At 38.5% G+C, this 21,352-nt stretch overlaps 1 protein-coding gene across 1 annotated transcript in view; it reads right to left on the bottom strand.

Moving 5' to 3' along the window:
• Nucleotides 1-21,352, bottom strand: part of LOC137437857 (plasminogen) — an 82,837-nt gene that overhangs the window by 60,345 nt on the left and 1,140 nt on the right. The window contains exon 2 of the mRNA XM_068132533.2: nt 12,737-12,872. Within this exon, the coding sequence (XP_067988634.2) occupies nt 12,737-12,872 (136 nt within the window). The remainder of the gene's footprint in view (nt 1-12,736; nt 12,873-21,352) is intronic.

Below are 21,352 nucleotides of genomic sequence, written 5' to 3'. Positions count from 1 at the left end.
AATAATTTTTGGAGAGATAATTGCTCTACGTTATGTAGTAAAAAAGAATTTGAAAATTATATGAAACACACGATTGGAAAATATAAATATATTGTTGTGAAACAAGATGAGATACTAAATGATATTTTTCAATAAATAAATACAGAAAATGAATACTGAAGAAAGAGAAAGAAAGTTTAAGGAACATCAACAATTAGTTTCAAAAGTTGTTAAACAACAGGAAGAGATAAAGAAGAAACGGAGACAGAAACTAACTGGTGAAGAAGCCTTTGAAAGAAAACAAGAGAAATTCTTTAAACCACTTTTGAAAACTCAACACCCTACAGTTCCCACGGTAGAATTTACTCCGAAAAAACTTCAAATGCTCAAAGATTTTAGTCAGATAACAAAACAAGAACTTGGTGAATTAGAATATGATGACGAGGGATTATTTCGGAAACTTGAGGAGGTAAATCAACCCCCTAATTATGTTGTGGAAGCTCTTCAAAACAATGAATATTCGGCGGGTTCAAAAACCAGAGCAGGTCTCATTCCAACAGAAGAACCAGCAGTGTTTCATCTTGTGGAAGAAAAGGTATTGATATTTAATGATGAATTGATGTTCTTGAGTTCTACTCAACCAAATGTTAAATTAACTCCAAGATTAATGTTTCTTCTAACAAACCCCGGATTCAGCGGTTCAAAATATTTTGAGGAACCACTTGATATGGAAAGAGAGGAAGATAGGGTATATATTGAGTTGCTAAATGCACTTGATTATGGAGTTTCTGTTGCTGGTAAAAGTAAGAAGAATGAGAAGGAGAAACATATTATTGATGCTTTAAGTAAGCTTGGTTCGGGTGTTAGTTTTCTTCCAAATGACCCATCACAATTAGTTAATAGGCTATTATTGTTGTTAGGTAGTAAGAAGGCTGGAAACAACAATTGTTTTAATGAATCCTCAGCCATTTTAGATCAGTTGATGAACATGAAAATAATTAATAAATGTCAATACAAAGATATTTTATTAGATATTAAATAAGATGAGAAGCACAATTCTTAGTTTTAATTTCACAACGAGCGATTACACAGCTTCATTCCCTTACCCACTACAACTTGACCCCCTTACCTCATATGAGGCATCTTTGTTGTCAATGGAAACTTACAATACCCTTTTTAATATCACAGAGAAAAACAACAAGTTTAGTTATAATCCAGGAAGTGGATATAAAACTATAACCGTTTCACCTGGAGCTTACGAGATTTCTCAAATATCTTCAGAAGTCTCTCGCCTTATGAAAGAAAAAGGTGATGAACCAAAAAATATTGTAATAGATATTCAAAAACACACTTCAAAATCAACTATTAAACTTAAAAATAATTATAAAGTTGATTTCACGATTGAAAATTCGTTTAGAGAGCTATTGGGTTTCTCTTCAAAAAAGATTGAAAATAACGGGACGTTTTACAGTGATAATGTTATCCAAATATCCTCCGGTATAAATTCAGTATTAATTCATTGTGATTTGATTGATGGTGCTTATAACGATGGAATAAGAACAAATACAATATTTTCATTCAGTGCATACTCAACCCCGATTGGTTATAAATTTAATATGGAACCAAAAAATCTTGTCTATTTACCTGTGTCAGGAAAAACCATATACAGAGTAAATTTTAGGATAACCGACCAAGATAATCGTATGATATCCTTTAATGATGAAATTATATCCATCAGAATTCACCTACGTGAAGTTTTTCAATAAATAAATAATGGTTATTGTGAGAAAACACGAGTTGGGAAAATATAAAATAATTACAGGGGAGGGCATGTTCCTTTCACCAGACTATACAAGGTATGTGGGTAGAGGATACTATAAACCTAAGAGACAACGAGGTGTAGGTCATCAATTTCGAAATAAAGGAGATGGGATAATTGATACTCTAATGGGTATTGGTTCAACCATCCTTAAACATAAAGACCTAATTGGTTCAACTGCTTCTGCCGTGGGCTCCGTTGCGGGTGCTATAAAGAGTATAAAAGATGCTCAAAAGGAGTCTCATAAATTACAAGCAATCAAAGAAATAAAAAAAGGTAAAACTCAACTATCTTCACAAGAACGACAAAAAATCATTAAAATACTTGGGTCAGGGTTTCAACAATTTTAATGTTATATAAATACAAGTATGGAAGCGATTGATAGTATCTATGATTTGGATGATACGATTATCATTTCAAACTCCACTAAAAAGGAAGACTATTTTAAGGTAAATGCTATAACAGGAACAGACTGGAATTCAAACGGAACAAAAAGTTTTGAAATAAATAATCAACAAACTTACTTGAATATAGCTGATAGTTTCTTGCTGTGTAAATTTAAATTCACTAAGGCTGCGAATAATACTAATGCTACACTCGTAAATGATTTCTTCTGGAAAATGTTTGACAGTGTCCGCCTGTATATTGGAACACAAGAGGTTGAAGCGGTTGATTATGTCTCTGCTACATCTGAAATGATGAAATTTACACTATATTCGTTTAGTGATAGAATGGGTAAGGGAGCTGTTGAGGGTTTTATTCCTGATATGTCAACGGGTACAAACGCAGACCCTGGTTATAGTCAAAGGAAGTCAATGTATAATGATGACGCAAAAGCTGAGAATAGTTTTACCGTAGCAGTACCTCTGAAAGGTATATTTGGATTTTGTGATTATGATAAAGTTTTGTATGGGCTTAAAATTAGATTTCAACTACAAAGGAATGATAATGTAAATAGATTGCTTTTTGGGGATGAAAATGCTTTTGGAGAAAATAATAAATTTGTTATTAATGATTTGTGTTGGTATATCAGTGAATATACTCCTAATCTTAAAACGGAAGAGATGTTAAATAGAAGACTTAACTCAAAGAAACCGCTAAATGTATCATACCTTAAAAGAAGATGTCAACACGTTAAACTGGAACACACTACCTACACTTGGAATTTAGGTGTTCTTCAAGGAAAGCCACGATACCTCTGGCTCATTTTTAAAAAACCAGATGGAGAGGACGGTACTAATAAGAATAATGCCCTGAGTGATAATGCAAAGGTGAAACAACTTCGGGTTTCTCTTGATGGCACATTTTATCCGCGAGATAGATTGGAAATTGATTGGGAAAAAAATGATTATGCGGAAGCCTACAAGTCCTACCAAAAGGTGTGTGAAAGTAATGGTAATAATGATCCTATTTTGGATATGGTTGCGTTTCAAAAACTTTATACAATCTACGCAATTGACCTGAGTTCTCAAAAGGAAACTATAAAGTCTAATCGAGTGGATACTTCTCTATACATTGAAAGAGGGGAGAGTGAAGAGGTTAATGCATATTGTTTGCTTTTGGAGGAAACAGAATTACAGATTAATACAGATAATGGTGTTATGATTAATATCACATAGGTTTTTTCTCATAAATAAATGGTTGGGGTATATGTTAATCAAATCAATCTTAATAAATTAACATCTTGTATTCAAAATCAAAAGCCTTGTATTATTAATGTTAATACAATTCAAAGAAAAGGAGCTGTAAGAATTGATGTTTTACTCACACACACACAAGTAAAAACACTAAATGATGTTGGATCACTTAAAATTAAAATGACGAAACCTATGTTAAAGAAATATTCAATAGACGAGTCAAGAGGAGGATTTCTCCCGTTTCTAATTCCTTTATTTGCTGGTTTAAGTGCGGCGGGAGCATTGACTGGTGGTATTTCAGCAGCGGTAAAAACTGCTAACGAAAGGAAGGCACAACTAAAAGCTCAAAAAGAATTGGAAAGACATAACAAGGAGTTGGAGAAACAAATTAGTGGAAGTGGTGTAATTGTAGATTTTGCTCAAAAACTTGAAAGTCTACCTGATAAAGCTAGATTGTTGGTTGGAGATATGCTTTCCTCTATCGCTCAAGCGGGTGTTAAACTAACTAAACGGGGTAATGGATTGTATCTTTCTCATAAATAAATGGATAAATGGTTTAAACAATTTAGAAAGAATACAACGTCAAATATAGAACTAGCTAAGTATTGTAAAACACTAAAAATTGATAATGTGGTTATTTGTATGAGAGATGAATTAACACATATAAATAAGAATACAAAGAATATTATTATGAATTTAGACACACAGAATGGTTCTCATTGGGTTTGTATTCATAATAGTCAGGATAAATATTATTTTGATAGTTATGGTATGCCACCACCTGTTGAAGTAATACAATTCTTACAGAATGGTGTTTATCAAACATTCCAAGTTCAAGAAATTAATTCTAAATGTTGTGGCCAATTATGTTTATATGTATTATTTCAACTCAACAATAATGAAAATTTTTATGATATCATTTTTTATCTAATATAAATGACCTATGTTGGAAAAGATGGTTCTATCTTTGGAAAATCCTCTCAGGATATTGATTTATCAAATTATTATACAAAGGCACAGGCTGAACGACAAAAATATAGTGTAAGTAAAAATATTAATATGAAGAATACTTATAAATTAATCAATTATCCAAACCCTACAGATGCGAATGACTTGATTAGATTCAGTGATTTATCACAATATATATCTTTAAAGAAAACAGCACGTTTTGTGAAACAAGTAAAATTTACAACCACAACACCTGGTTATACTGACCATACACCTTTCCTCATTGAATTTAACTACCTGCTTACAATTAAATTTTATAAAGAAGGACATTTAGTTAATATGCGAATTAATAAATGGGGGTATGATATGCCTGATTTAGGGTATAATTGGTCTTTTTCAATAAACATAGAAGACCTACATGATTTAAATCAGTCTCGTAAAGAAGAATATTATCCACTTGGTGAAGATAAGGATTTATGTGGAAGTACAATTAGTAAACAACAAATACGTGATTTTAAGAAAATAAAAATATATGATAGTATAGCGATGGTTCGCATGACAAAGAAGGAAGGTAATGAGATAAGGATAGAAAGCCGAGGAATACAAACCGATTTGGTAGTGGGAAGATGGGGTGGTATTACCTGTCATAATATTAATCTCACATATATTTCTGATACATAAATGGCAGGAAGAAGACTACAAGAGAATTATAATTTTTGTATTCAAGGATACCTACAAGAAAAGGGTGCTCGGTATTACATACCTTATGATTTGGAGCATATACATGGGAATTTTGTCATAAAAAACTGGCCTTATACTGATATTGTTAAACCCACAAATAGAGACTTGTTTAAAATATTAAATAAAAATGAACTTCTCAAAGTTATGAAATATAAAACTCTTTTAGAAATCGTCAACAAATCTTATTGGTATCCTATTATGAGAAAAATAATTATAGATACAAGAATATCTCAAAATCCAGATGAGTATATGTATAATATTCTTTGGGGTTCAAACTCAAGGGTAGCAAGGGATGAGGAAGGAGTTGAAGAAGAGAAGGAGGAAAGAGAGAAAAAGGAGAAGGAGGAAAGGGAGAGGGAGGAGAAGGAGGAGAGGGAGAAAAAGGAGGAGAAGGAGGAGAGGGAGAAAAAGGAGAAGGAGGAAAGGGAGAAAAGGGAGAAGGAGGAAAGGGAGAAAAGGGAGAAAAAGGAGAAGGAGGAGAGGGAGAAAATGGAGGAGGAGGAGAGGGAGCAAAGAGAGAGGGAGGAAAAATATAAAAAGATGGAAATCACTGAGATTCATAAAAGATTGAGTGTATTAAAGCAAATAAATCAATCTCAACGCACCGAAGAGGAAATTAAAGAATTAACAACTCTTATGAAGATAATGGTTTCAAAAATAAGAACGTCAATGTCTTCAATTTCAGGGAGGAGATTTAAACGAGAAAGTGGTGAAGAAGAAGAAGAAGAAGAAGGAAAAGATTATGTGATTGATGATGTTGGTGTCATTGACTTTAGTTAGTTTTTATTTGTAAATAAATGGAGGAGAGAGTGAAGGCATTCCTTAGGATTCTTTATGTTTTAAAAATAAAGATTGAAATGTATATGTTGAAAACCAAAAAGGTTTTGATACTCTGTCGGAATTTTTCTGATAAATAAATATGAGTTATTGTCTCAAATGTAAAAAGAAAACTAAATCTAAAAATATCTCTTATGTTAAAGCTAAAAATAATAGAGTTTATCAAAAAGGAATATGTCAAGTATGTGGCTCTAAAAAGTGCCAATTCATCTCTCCTAAAAGAGGAGGAGACATACAAAAGTTTCTGTCAGGAAGTAAATTTACAACAACTGGAATTCCAGGGGAATTACACCTTCCAGGGTATTCTTTCTGTGGTCCAGGAACAAACTTGGATAAAAGATTAGATGAGGCTGACAATCCTAAACCTTGGTCTAAACCTACAAATAGGGTTGACGAAGTGTGTATGAAGCATGATATTGCTTATGGGAAAACCACTACGTTGACTGAAAAACATAAAGCCGACAGCGAAATGTTGTATAATTTGTCTTTGATACAAAATCCAACGTTGAGAGAGAAAGTTGATAGGTTTATTGTGAGAAATTTGATAAATGCTAAATTGAAACTTGGTCTTGGTTATTCCTCAAAAAACTATTAGGCTCTAATGATGCCATCAAGACTGAGGAGCTTTTGGCTGAAGAATTACACAAACCTATAATCACAAAGTTTAAAAGAAGGAAGGTTTATTCTAAATACACTGACCACATATGGTCCGCTGATTTAATTGAATTGAATAATGACAGGGGATACAGGTATGCTTTAACCGTTATTGATTTGAGGAGTAGATTTGCCTGGGTTGTCCCTTTAAAAAATAAAAGGGGTGATACTTTAATGTTAGCCTTTAAGCTAATATTTGATCGGGATAAAAGGAAACCAAAGAAGTTATGGACTGATGAGGGAACAGAGTTCTATAACAAAATATTCATGAAATTTCTTAAGGGGAAGGGTATTAAATTATACAGCACCTTTAATGAAGGAAAGGCAGTTGTTATTGAGCGTTTTAATCGTACTTTAAAAGAGAAATTATATAAAAAATTCACACAACTCGGTTCTCAAAAATGGGTGTATTTAATTCAGGATATTGTAGATAATTACAATAATACAGTTCATTCATCAACACAATCAAAACCATCAGAAACATTTACAAAATTAGAATATGAAAAGGAGATTAATTTGAGAAAGCCCAAGTTTAAAGTTGGTGATATTGTAAGAATATACAAATGGAAAAGTCATTTTGAGAAAGGTTATACACAAAAATGGACTCGTGAATTATTTAAAATCATTGATGTAATGGATACAGTCCCTTGGACCTACAAATTATATGATTTAAATGGAGAAGAAATCTTGGGTTCATTTTACTCACAAGAATTACAAAAAACACAAGTAAGCAGATAATACCCTTGAAAATAATAAATAAATAAATAAAATGTAATGGGGATACGTTTTTAAATCTGTGAACCCCAAACACAGAATCCCACAACTTTTTAGTTGGGGCTTAACTTTTGTGTGTGTATAATGGGGATACGTTTTTAAATCTGTGAACCCCAAACACAGAATCCCACAACTTTTTAGTTGGGGCTTAACTTTTGTGTGTGTATAATGGGGATACGTTTTTAAATCTGTGAACCCCAAACACAGAATCCCACAACTTTTTAGTTGGGGCTTAACTTTTGTGTGTGTATAATGGGGATACGTTTTTAAATCTGTGAACCCCAAACACAGAATCCCACAACTTTTTAGTTGGGGCTTAACTTTTGTGTGTGTATAATGGGGATACGTTTTTAAATCTGTGAACCCCAAACACAGAATCCCACAACTTTTTAGTTGGGGCTTAACTTTTGTGTGTGTATAATGGGGATACGTTTTTAAATCTGTGAACCCCAAACACAGAATCCCACAACTTTTTAGTTGGGGCTTAACTTTTGTGTGTGTATAATGGGGATACGTTTTTAAATCTGTGAACCCCAAACACAGAATCCCACAACTTTTTAGTTGGGGCTTAACTTTTGTGTGTGTGTGTATGTGCGAGTGAGTCATAATAATATACAAACCCTAACCCAACCCAAGCCCTAACCCAACCCCATCCCTAACCCAAACCCATCCCTAACCCAACCCATCCCTAACCCAACCCCATCCCTAACCCAACCCCATCCCTAACCCAACCCCATCCCTAACCCAACCCCATCCCTAACCCAACCCCAACCCTAACCCAACCCCATCCCTAACCCAACCCCATCCCTAACCCAACCCATCCCTAACCCTCACATTCAAAATCCCAACCCTAACCCAATCCCATCCCTAACCCAACCCCAACCCTAACCCTCACATTCAAAATCCCAACCCTAACCCAACCCATCCCTAACCCAACCCCATCCCTAACCCAACCCCATCCCTAACCCAACCCCAACCCTAACCCTCACATTCAAAATCCCAACCCTAACCCAACCCCATCCCTAACCCTCACATTCAAAATCCCACCCAAACCCTAACATAATCTTTCTTTTCTTCTTTTTTAAATACGTATTTCTTTTTTTTTTTTTCCTCTTCCTCCAATTCTGTCTTTCAAGGCTTTTAAGTTTGAAGAAGTAGAAATGGGAAGAAAGAATTTTCCAGCATTTTCTTCCTCGAACTTTCTTGATATTGCTTAAATCAAGCGTCATTAAATAAAGAACATTGTTCATTGCTTTAGAATCCAAAGAGTCTCCAAGAGGAACCCCACAGGTAGAGTCTCCAAAATAAAACCAACTTTCCAAGTTCCCAAGGTATAACCACATTCCTGTTGAGCCTCCAAGATAGGTATCACATTCCGAGTCATCAAAACAAAACCCCCATTCCGAGTCTCCAAAAATATAACCATCTTTCCAAGTCCCCAAGGTAAAACCACAATTTTCAGAAATATTGGGGGTTTCCGTGATAAGTCTCACATAGTATAACTGCGGACCATCAGGGAAAACTTCCCTTTCCCAATTTTTTAGGGTTTCTATGATGTGTCTCACATAGTATAACTGCGGACCATCAGGGAGAATTCCCATTTCACAATTTTTTAGGGTTTCTATGATGTGTCTCACATAGTATAACTGCGGACCATCAGGGAGAACTCTCCTTGCCCAATTTTTTAGGGTTTCTATGATGTGTCTCACATAGTATAACTGCGGACCATCAGGGAGAACTCTCCTTGCCCAATTTTTTAGGGTTTCTATGATGTGTCTCACATAGTATAACTGCGGACCATCAGGGAGAACTCTCCTTGCCCAATTTTTTAGGGTTTCTATGATGTGTCTCACATAGTATAACTGCGGACCATCAGGGAGAACTCTCCTTTCCCAATTTTCAGAAATTTGTGGGTCTCCAATGTATGACTTGTATTCTGGCTCATCAAGGTAGAACTTGTTCAGTGGGTTTTGTTTTGATAACTCACAACAAGTATCATCATGGTAAAACTCTTTTTCAGGATTTTGTGGATCTCCAAGGTATAACTCTTTGGCTGGGTCATCAAGGTAGAACTCGTTCTGGGGGTCTTGGTTGTTCAAAATGTCTTCAAACAAAAAAATAACTTCATCCCAAGTTGTGTTAAAAGCAGAATTTTCATTTCGTATCTCAGATACAATTTCCTGTGAAAGAAAATAACAATGTATTAATTTAATACAATATTTTTTATTTGTATAAATCAAGCTCTATGAATATTAAAATAAACTTTGTTAACTCTTACACGAGTCTCATCTTAAAAAAAAAAAAAAAAAAAAATTAAATAAATAAATAAATAAATAAACAAACTTACCTCCATTGATAAGAGGTTCGAGTCCAGTTCATCAATCTGAAGGTTGAGTTCTACACAGGTAGTAGGACTCCATGGAATAGCAAAGTTATCCCATTCCATTTCGGCATAGTAGTCCATTCTCAAGTGAAGCAGAAAGCGTGTTTGAAAAAGCCTGTGTGGTCGGTGCCTTTTATAAGGACTGGGTGTGTCTTCCTGTGGAAATTCCCTGGGCGTGTCTTAACTGGAAATGATGTGATGGAAATTCCCTGAAAATGATGTAATGTATTACCTGGAAATGATACAATGCTGAAGAGTTTATAAAGTGGGTGGGACTTAGCAAAAGTGGGAGGAGCTTAGCAAAAGTGGGCGGGGCTAGTAAAAAGTGGGCGTGGCTTAACAAAAAGTGGGCGGGGCTTAGTAAAAAATGGGCGTGGTTTACCAAAAAGTGGGCGGAGCTTACCAAAAAAATGGTATGTGGCACTGGAGGCGCTCAAACAAGAACATTGAGGGAGGTTTACCATTTTATCTTAGCTCAGTTAAAATATCTTAATAAAGAACCAAACTCAAACATATTTTTTGTTAATATATTAGATGGTGAAGAGAGTTGTAGGAGAATTAAATTATTTCCCACGCATAAACAAATATTTGTAGGGTCGTTGTTTGAGTGGGTTATATTCACCAGATGATATTAAGAGTAAAAGGTTAAAAGGTCCATGAGGTCAGAAGGATCACAGGTGTTTAAGTGGTCTAATGAATAAGGATAACATGTCAAAAGGTTAGAAGGTTCGTAAAGAACAGGGTGAGAGAAATATAGGTGTTTAGGGGCAATGAGGGAGGGAAAGAATTAATATGGAAGTGAATGGGTCAATGTTTGAGTGGGTCAAAGATTAATCTGCCAGATGATATGTAGAAGAAGGATGATAGGTCTATAAGAGAAAACAAATATTTGTAGTGTTTGAGTGGTCTAATGAACAACATTAAGGATAGGTACTACAGACAAAAGGTTCATAAAGATGAGGGTGGGAGAAATAGAGGTGTTTATGATTTTTGAAAAAGACAAGGGGGTAAATGACATTAGATAGGGATTTCCCATGTTAAACGGAGGTGTCCCAGAAGCAACATTATTACACTACTTATGTATATATATATATATATATATATATGTATGTGTGTGTATATGTGGCTGCATAGCCTGGGCGTGTTTCAGGTGCTCAGACTTGCCCAGTATCTGAGCCCCCTCTCGACCTTGCAAGCTGCATCCACAGGAAAAACGGAAGTCCCTACGTCTGGAGCCTGTCTGGTTGTAGGAGCTGCCGGAAGGTCTTGCTTAAAGGGATCACCAACTGCCGAATGGGGCTCCACTCCATCATAACTTTTCTGTCAGGGTTAGGCTCCCTTAGGCTTGGACTCACCTGAGTCTGACTCACAAGGCAGTGACTGCTATTTAACCCATAGCTGGGACCTGAATGATGGGATGCCAGGGCATATCCACACGCTGGTGGGCCTGTACGTCACATCTCTGGGGGCAAAGGTTCCTTCAAGATCCCCTGTAGATTAGCCTAGATCCACAAGGTGCTTAGTTACCGACTTACCGTGTGTCACCACGAGGAGGCACTATAGGAGTCTTGGTGATGCAGAGGCTTTGTACGGGCAGGAGAGACTTACACACTCGGCTCTCTCTTTGCTGCATGCTAGCCAGCGGCAATGGATCAAGACCATTAGAACTAGACGCATGTCATCACCCTGTGGTGAACCACTGACACACTTCTCCAGAACGGCTGAACGGCTTCGCTCTTTCACGAGCCTCGATCTTGTATACAACAAAAAAAAAAAAAAAAAAAAAAGATCAGATGGAAACTTCACAAATTGTGTTCCCCATTCCTTGGGGATACCATGGTGTTCTGAAATAATTAATAGGTCACATGGTTTGGCAGCCATACTGGATTGAACGAAAATCTTTTTTAAAAACGATATCGCTTGAACCGCTTAATTGATCGGACTGAAATTTCAAAGCAATGTCGCAGTTTTTAAGCAGAATATGTGTTAAAAATTTATACATGATTAGTCGTACAGTCTGGCAGCCAGAAGTTGTTATTTTTCGAAGAAGAAGAATCTCTACTTTATTATATTCTCCAGCCATGTGACTTTTCAATATATCTTTTCAATAAAAACGATATCGCTTGAACCGCTTAATTGATCGGTGTGAAATTTCAAAGCAATGTAGCAGTCTTTAAGCGGAATATGTGTTAAAAATTTCAACATGATTGGTCGTACAGTCTGGCAGCCAGAAGTTGTTATTTTTCGAAGAAGAAGAAACTCTACTATATTATCTCCTCCAGCCATGTGACTTTTCAATATATCTTTTAATTATGTACTGTTTGAAGTCAGTGGCATCCTGTCTATTAATTAGGTACGTCTATTAATTATGTACTACGATGAAGACCCAGAGAACCTCGAGGACCCAAAAGACCCCGAGGACTCAAAAAACCCAAAAGACTCTGAAGACCCAAAATATCCGGAGGACAGGTTAATATTTAAAATACCAGTATATGTTTAAAATACGATATTGAATTCAGTTTTACAAAGAGGACGTTATGTGTCACACATGTCCGATGTAAGTGGAGTTGTATCAAAGCAGGACGGCGTATGGTCATCACTGCCAGCAGTTATAAAGTGGCAGTTCTAGTTTTTTGTTTTTTTTCGGCACCGAACACGGTATTATACATGGCTCAAATAAAGGGATGTGTTTACTGATATTGAACTGAAATTGGTAGAGGACATGCAAGTGTTGCAAAACAATTCTCCCTCTTGTTATATTAGATGTGAGGCAGCACTTCAGGAAAGGATCCACTAAGAAAGCACCATATTGGGATGTGTGAAGGCATACACTTTGACGTTTTGTTTTTAACTGAGAGCTTGAGTGCTCTGCTTTGTATAATTTGTTGACAATGCCCTAATGTCATGTTCGAAAACATTGTTGATCCAAAATACTCCATGGCATCATAAACAAAGACATGATACCTGCACAGGAATCTCTTTTCTTCATCGCAGATCTGTGCGCATCGTTGCTCCTCCAGCACGTAGTAACGGTGTTTTCGATTGGATGGCAGGTATGCATCATCGCTACGCCTGTATGCCTCCATTCCCAACGAGTTGCCTGCACAGGTATTATTGTTAGCATGTGTAAGAATGAATTGATTTATAGTGGATACAAAGTCATGGCTGGTATGTATATAAACTGTTTTCTAGTCATTACAAAGTAATGATGAGTAAATATGATCATGACAGGTTATGTGAATTGCCATAGCAAGTAAATGTGAAATTTAAGATTCATAAATGAGGGGTTTGAAATTATAGTCTTGGTATTACAAAAATCACATGTTCTGTAACTGGCTTTTTAGCCTGTTCTCCGCTGAGTGGGAGATGGGGTTTTGCAAGTGTGTGTGTGTGCACGTCTGTGTGTGTCGTTGGTTGTTAATCTCCATTTTCAGGTGTTAGGGGGTGGAACGAAGTCCTCCCAGGACCCAAAGTATCCATCTTAGCTTCGGTAAGGGATCCCGGTTCATGGACCAAGCTGTTCAACTTTTCAGAGTTTTGATTCCAAGTTCTCTTTTCCGGATCGTGACCGAACCCCAGATTGCCTCCAGTTGTAGTTCATTTGTGGCAATATTCCCGGGGATGGTTTTCAAAATCTCAGTGAGGTTCTTCTTCATCAATCCTGTTGCTCCAATTATCACTGGTACAATTTTGATGCTCTTCAGCTTCCAAGATCTCTTGATCTAATTTTTGAGGTCTGGTATTTGGTCATTTTCTTGATTTCTGTGTTATTTAAGTCAAAAATCGCTGGGTGCTGATACCTTGATCAGCAATGCTGTCTTTTTTTTTCTAAGTATGATATCCGGTTGGAATGCTTTGTTTTCTATGTTCACAATTGATGGGATCATGAGGTTGCATCATGAGGTTGCATGTATATCCTTGTTTTCAATTATCGGTTTTGGCTCATGTTACCAAGAGTTTTCTGAAACAGAGATATATAATTTTTTTCAGATGTGCCAGTGGATTACTCTACATACTTTGTTGTGCCTTTGTGTGTACACCTATTCTGAGATGAGTTTTTTTTTTTACATCCTGAATGGAGGTGACTCATGCTTTCTGTTTCTTTTCCCTTTTTTTAGGACAGATACCTTTTCTGGGTTACTGTCTTCATGTTTGCATACACATTGGATACGGTCGTCTGTTTTTTAGTACTAATCCTACAGTTGTCATTCGGTGCATTTGGTTGACCTCCAGGCCATTACCTCTTTCTCGTCTCGGCAGGAAAAGTTGCGGACAGGTTATGAAAAAACTTGGTAGACGACTTGGATAGGTCACAATAACAAGCCGTTTGGATTTGGGTTAAGGTCCAGATGCAGATCCAGAAGATCAGTGGAATACAAAACGTAAACTGTTCAACCTGGGTGCAAGTAAGCGCTCTACTGAGGGACATTCTAGTTTCTATTAATTTGCTGTTCCAAGTCATCTTTATTTTCTTTCATTTCCCCCTCATTTCCACTCCCTGTGTATCCATTTTTTATTTCGTTTGTTTATTTCTCCATTTATGTTCCTCATAAATTGCCGCACCTAGTCCGTAGTCAACATCATGCCAGACTCCTGATCCCTAATCGTGCTCATAGGCCATATGAGGATTTCAAGCGATGTCAAGAGCGAGCGAGGGAGGTTCCTAGTCTATTCTCCTCGCAACTAGGCCCCACTCATGCTCGCCTCCTACCACGTGATCTCCACGATCCGCCATTTTGTGGACATCCACCATCATGCCCGCATTCCCGTGTGTGCTGAATTGGAAAATAAAATCTCAATCTCAATCGCTCTCCAATTTGATTCTTTATTTTCCTTGCGAAGGCTGTCGGGATCAATCGGGATGAAACGGAACAAACCAAGAGTCAATAGACAAAAATTTGGATGTGGGGACACGTAAACCACCCCACCTCTGCTCCATCTATATAATAATACCGTAAGGACTCGACTTTGTTATCCCTTTTACGCCGCACCCAGTGACCCGATGCACACGGCACTAATGGATTTACGATCTACGAACCGCGCTCTTTGTTTATCACGTACAGCCATACTCGAAAAATCTGAATTAGCCGACGTTGGGGCCCAAAAGCATCCGATTAACTGCCCATACGACGCCATATTACGACGCCATCGTATTGGCGTCTGCTGAGCGAAGGCGAAGCAAGCCGTCCGCTGATTGGACAGGCGAAGACGAAAGCAAGCCGTCCACTGAGTGGACAATCCAGAGCATGCATTTGTGCTGGTGTCGGCGATCGTTGTTCATATACGCACTCTTCATTCTCATCTTTCTTCCTAACTCTTACTCGGACAAGCAAATCCCCTATGCCATCCATAATGGTACACTCTATCCATACACCACATCCTCCCTTCCGTGGATGTTCCACGGGTTTCGGCTAGTCTATATAATAATAGCGTAAGGACTCGACTTGTTATCCCTTTTACGCCGCACCCAGTGACCCGATGCCCACGGCACTAATGGATTTACGATCTACGAACCTCGCTCTTTGTTTATCACCAACAGCCATACTCGAAAAATCTGAATTAGCCGACGTTGGGGCCCAAAAGCATCCGATTAACTGCCGATACGACGCCATCTTACGACGCCATCGTATTGGCGTCTGCTGGGCGAAGGCGAAGCAAGCCGTCCGCTGATTGGACAGGCGAAGGCGAAAGCAAGCCGTCCACTGAGTGGACAATCCAGAGCATGCATTTGTGCCGGTGTCGGCGATCGTTGTTCATATATGCACTCTTCATTCTCATCTTTCTTCCTAACTCTTACTCGGACAAGCAAATCCCCATATGCCATCCATAATGGTACACTCTATCCATACACCACATCTTCCCTTCCGTGGATGTTCCACGGGTTTCGGCTAGTATAACAGTATTGTTACATGTGTCTTTCCAGATATTTGTCAATCCTTTCATTGCTATGCTCCACAATGCTAACCATCTATTACTTTCTCCTCCACATTCTGCACTCACTTCAACCTTATTTAACTCAGGAATATAAAACTTCCCACTTTTTCCATGTGATCGTCTCAAATCTAAACACGTCGATCTTCTCAGTTGACAATATTTTCGGTTTTTTGTAGGTTTCAATAAAGACCAGCTTTTTCATTTTCCTTCTTCACTGTCTGCAGCAGTTTCATCAAGTCCTCTCTACTTTCTGTCAACATAGTAGTATCATCAGAATACCTGATTATACTACTCTGTTGATACGTCTTCCTTCAAAGAATATTGTTGATACTTCTTCCTCCAATCCTAACGCAGCCTCTCATCCAAGTTTGATGTCCTCATGATGTATTCACTATGCCGATTGAACAAGTAGGCAGAGGTAATGCACCCCTGTCAAACCCCTTTTCCAATTCCAAACCTTCCTATCTCTCCATACTCTGTTCTTACTGTAGCTTCTTGTTTAGTGTACAGGCTTCTTATCAGATGTACAGTGCCTTCAGAAAGTATTCACACTCCTTGACCTTTTCACATTTTGTTGTGTTACAGCCTGAATTTAAAATGGATTTAAAATTTTTTTAAATTGCCACCGATCTACACAAAATATCCCATAATGATAAAGTCAAAACAAGTTTTTATAAATATTTTAATATTCATTGATAATAATGAAATGCAGAATTATCTAATTTACATAAGTATTCGGCCCCCTGAGTCAATACTTCTTATTAACGCCATTGCCAGTGATTACATCTTCTTGGGTATGCATTTATTAACTCTGCACATCTGTATTTGGGAGGTTTCTCCCATTCTTCCTTGCATATTTGCTCCAGCTATGTCAAGTTGATGGGGATCGTCGGTGAACAGCAATCTTCAAGTCTTTCCACAGATTCTCAATGTGATTCAGGTCTCGGCTTTGGCTGGGCGACTCAACGACTTTCACATTCTTGTTCTGAAGCCATTCCAGTGTTGCTTTGGCTGTATGCTTGGGGTCATTGTCCTGTTGGAACATAAATCTTGGCTGCAGTCTAAGGTCTTTTGCACTCTGAAGCAGGTTTTCCTTAGGATTTGCCTGTATTATTCATTGTTCCCTCTATCCTTGCAAGTCTCCTAGTCCCTGCCAATAAAAAGCATCCCGATAGCATGATGCTACCACCGCCATGCCTCACGGTAGGGATGGTATTAGGTGTGTGATAGGATGTGCTTGGTTTCACCAGATGTAGCACTTTGCATTGAGGCCAAAGAGTTCAATTTTCGTCTCATTAAACCACAGAATATTTTGCCTCGTATTCTGAGTCTTTCACGTGCTTTGTGCAAACTCCAGGTGTGCTGTCATGTGCCTTTTCCTCACGAGTAGCTTCATCTGGCCAATCTCCCATAAAGCCTAGATTAGTGAAGTGCTGCAGAGACTGTTATCCTTCTGGGATGTTCGCCCATATCAGCCAAGGAACTCTGTAGTTCTGTCAGAGTGGTCTTTGGGTTCTTGGTCACCTCCCTGACCAAGGTCCTTCTTGCCCGGTTGCTCAGTTTGGTCGTACGGCCAGCTCTACAAAGAGTCTGGGTAGTTCCATATTCTTTCCATTCCCTAATGATGGAGCTCACTGCGCTCTTGGGAACTTTTGATACTCTAGAAATTGTTTTATACCCTTAACATGCATTTCTCACTTAATAAAGTCTTATATTCTGTCTTGAATGCTTTTGATGTAATCTCATCTCAATTTTCGAAGAGATGGTCTTATAAAATGAGTCGTGATGTCCGGTTGTCTGTTTGTCCGTCTGCCCATCCTGTTGTCCGTTAACTTTTTGCTATATTTATTACTCCTCTCTTATCGCCCAGCTGATTGTTCTGAAACTTGACACATGAATACAAGGCAGTGGCCCACGCAATCGCTGAGATTTTGATTTTAACTAATTCAAATAATGGGGGCTTCCAAGGGGGGTTATACCCTGAAACTTTAGCCTCGACTTAGTATACAAAAAGGTCCATGCTTTCCTGCAATCCCTGGTGCACCTGCTTCTCCAATTATTGCATTCCAGTCTCCCACAACAATTAAAACACATCCTTCAGGCACCTGTTCTACCAGATCCTGCAATTTTCCATGAAACTCCTCCACATCTTCTTTATCTGCAGCAGAAGTTGGAGCATACATCTGAATGATGGTGGTGTTTACTGGATGTCGTTTCAACCTCACTGATATTAACCTATCATTGAGTGGATTGTATCCCAGTAATGACCCTGTCGTCTTCTTATCACAAATCACTGTCACGCCATTTCTTTTACAGGTTTCGTGACCAGAAAAAACTTTGCAATCGTCAGAATGAAACTGCCCCAAACCAGTCCATCCCAGTTTACTTATCCCCCAATTTTTTTTTGTCCTCTCCATCTCTCTCTCTTTATAACATCTAACTTTCCTTGATTCGTTGACATCACATTTAATTTTCTAATTTTGTGAATGTTTGATAAGCTCAGGAGTTCAACTTTCAGCTCTGACAACCTCAGTGACTGGATTTCCTTGTGGGTTTGATCCAGCCCCGTAATCCACAATAACGGCTAATCCTACTCATCAAAAAACTTTGCTCTTCCCCCCAGTAGCCATTTTGGGTGCTTTCAAACCTGGTTGTTAGATATGATTAGATTTCAAGCAGGTGATTCTCCTTTCCTTTGGAATTGAACTTACCTGTGGTGAGGTGCAGGTAAACTCATTCAACCAGTTTGAATAGAGAAAAGGAGTCATTCTGCTGTTTTGCGTCACTGTGTGCAGCTCAATGAGCATGGAGAAAAGAAAGAAAACCAGAGAATTGTCTGAGGAGGTCAGACACAAGATTGTCGCCAAGCATGGACAATCTCAAGGCTACAAGTCCATCTCCAGCGACCTTGATGTTCCTGTGTCCACCATACGCAATGTTATCAGGAAGTTTAAGGTCCATGGTACTGTAGCCAACCTCCCTGGACGTGGCCGCAAGAGAAAACTTCATCGAAGATTGCAGCGAAGGATTGTTCGAATGATGGAGAAAGCACCTCGATCAACTGCCAAACAGATTCAAGCTGACCTTCAGACACAAGGTACGACAGTTTCAACTCACACAATCCATCGCCAACTCGATGAAAGGGGGTTATATGGTAGGAGACCCAGAAGGACCACACTGCTAAGAAAGTCCGACTGTAGTTTTTCGAAAACACACCTGAACAAGCCAAAATCCTTCTGGGAGAATGTCCTGTGGACAGATGAGACCAAATTAGAGCTTTTTGGTAAAGCACATCATCTCTATATGAAGCCTTCAAAGAAAAGAACACCTTCCATACAGTCAAACATGGAGGAGGTTCAGTGATGTTTTGGGGTTGTTGTGCTGCCTCTGGCACAGGGTGCCTTGAATGTGTGCATGGCGTCATGAAATCAAGAGATTACCAAGGCATTTTGGAGCGCAATGTTCAACCCAGTGTCAGAAAGCTGGGTCTCTGTCGAAGATCATGGGTCTTGCAGCAGGACAATGACCCCAAACACTTCAAAAAGCACCCAGGAATGGTTCAAGACAAAATGCTGGACTGTTCTGAAGTGGCCAGCAATGAGTCCAGATCTAAATCCCATTGAACACCTGTGGGGTGATCTGAAAACATCAGTTGGGAGAAGGCACCATTCAAATCTGGGAGAACTGGAGCAGTTTGCACAAGAAGAGTGGACCAAGCTGCCAGTAGAGAGGTGGAGGAAGCTCATTCATGGCTAAAGGAAGTGCTTGGCTGCAGTTATTTTGTCCAAAGGCTGTGTGTGCTACCAAATATTAAGTCTAGGTTGTCAATAATTTTGTCAATGCCATTTCTTTTTATGTTCTGATTTAAAAGGAAATATTAAGTTCTGAATCAAAAACAAAGGTTCTGTAATATTAACAGTGAAATAAAGAATTGTGGAGACAAAATACTTCTGTCAATTTCAACTTGTTTTTGGACAAAATTGTGAGTTATTTGAAAAAGTGCAAGGGTGCCAATATTTTTGGCCACGACTGTATGTGTATTTATTGGTTGACATCAATGGTTTCCAAAACTGAAAAAATGTTAAGGACTAAAGTTTGGCACCAAAGGCTTGGCCTGCGGGTGGGTGGGGGTAGCCCGCGAATGCCCCCCCCCCCCCCCATGACGCCGACCCTGGACTAAACTAAAACAATCATTGTGTTTAGTCTTTGGTGTATTTCGATGAAACCTCTGAGAATCTAATATTGTTTTCAGGTTGAAATACCAACTTCTGTCCTGGAAGTCCTTGGTGTCCTTGTGTTTTATACTTCTCCCACCTCCTTCCTTCCCACGCCTCCTCCCCCCAAGCCCTCTCCCTCCCACACATCTCCCGGCTCTTAAATGTTGTGTGCTCTCAAGTGTTTGTGTGCTATCCCTTCTCTTGTCTTCCGCTCCCTCTTATTATATATTTTGTTTGTCTGGTTGATTTGTTTGTGAAGTAAATGTCAGCTCTTTCACGAGCCTCGATTCAGTATACACACAAAAAAAAAAGTTTACAATGTTTGTTTGTGTGTTTCCTCCTCCCCCCTTTTTCCTGTTCCATGTTTTACAGTAATCCTCATCTGGTTAAACATTGTTTTCGGGTTCAAATAGACCAGGTTTATGGCCTGTTACCTCCATGAGCTATGGATGGCAGAATCCTCTCGAGGTATGCACACTCGCCTCTGACCTGTCTCGCCTGGGTTTGCATCTTGGCTCGGCTATAAACTATCATTCTGGTGTTTGGCAAGCAGGGCGGAGCATCGATGCGTGTGCCGTCCCCTCGGATGGACATTAAACGAGCGACACATCTGCCAGCATCCGTTGGTGGACGTTAAAGATCCCACGGTGTCCCTCAAGAAGAGTAGGTGAGCGGATGCCGACACCATGGACAAATTAGAAATTCCTCATCTAACCTACAGGGGGCGAAAATCAGCAGCATTGCCACACCTGGTTAAACATTGTTTGCAGGTTCAAATCGACCAGGTTTATGGCCTGTTACCTATATATGCGAATTACTTGACTGATTAGAATAAATTACCTCAAATAACTGATGCTAATTGCCTGACACCTCACCTCCATCATCTATCACCTCCATCAGTATAAATTTTGTACATTAAAATAATCTTGCCTTCAATACAAACAAATTATTAACCCGTCCCCCGCGCAGCAGGAGACTGTGTTTTGCAATCACTTGTGTGTGTGTGTATATATATATGTGTGTGTGTGTGTGTGTGTGTGTGTGTGTGTGTGTGTGTGTGTGTGTGTGTGTGTGTGTGTGTGTGTGTGTCAGGGCCGTACATTTTTTTCCATTTGAGTTTTGTCATCAAATTTTCACCAAAGCTTTATTATGATAATATGGAAAAGGCAAATTAATAATTTGGTCAAAAGGTCAAAGGTCAGCGTCACATAAATTTGTCAATTTTAATCCGATTGACCTGAAATTTTAAGAATTTGCATTTTGGGTCACTTAATTGGTTTTACGAAACAAAAGCGAGAAGCCGATTGTTTTTTAAGAACAAAAGGTCAAAGGTCAAGGTTGCGTAAAATCGCCAATTTTCATCCGATTGAATGAATGAATGAATGATCGTTTTAAGGCCATTTTTCCCCGCTAGAGCGGGGGTTAGTTA

This window comes from Myxine glutinosa, chromosome 12 (genome assembly GCF_964187855.1).
Source record: "Myxine glutinosa chromosome 12, kmMyxGlut1.1, whole genome shotgun sequence".
Lineage (NCBI taxonomy): Eukaryota > Metazoa > Chordata > Myxini > Myxiniformes > Myxinidae > Myxine > Myxine glutinosa.
This window is presented reverse-complemented; position numbering and strand designations above follow the sequence as displayed.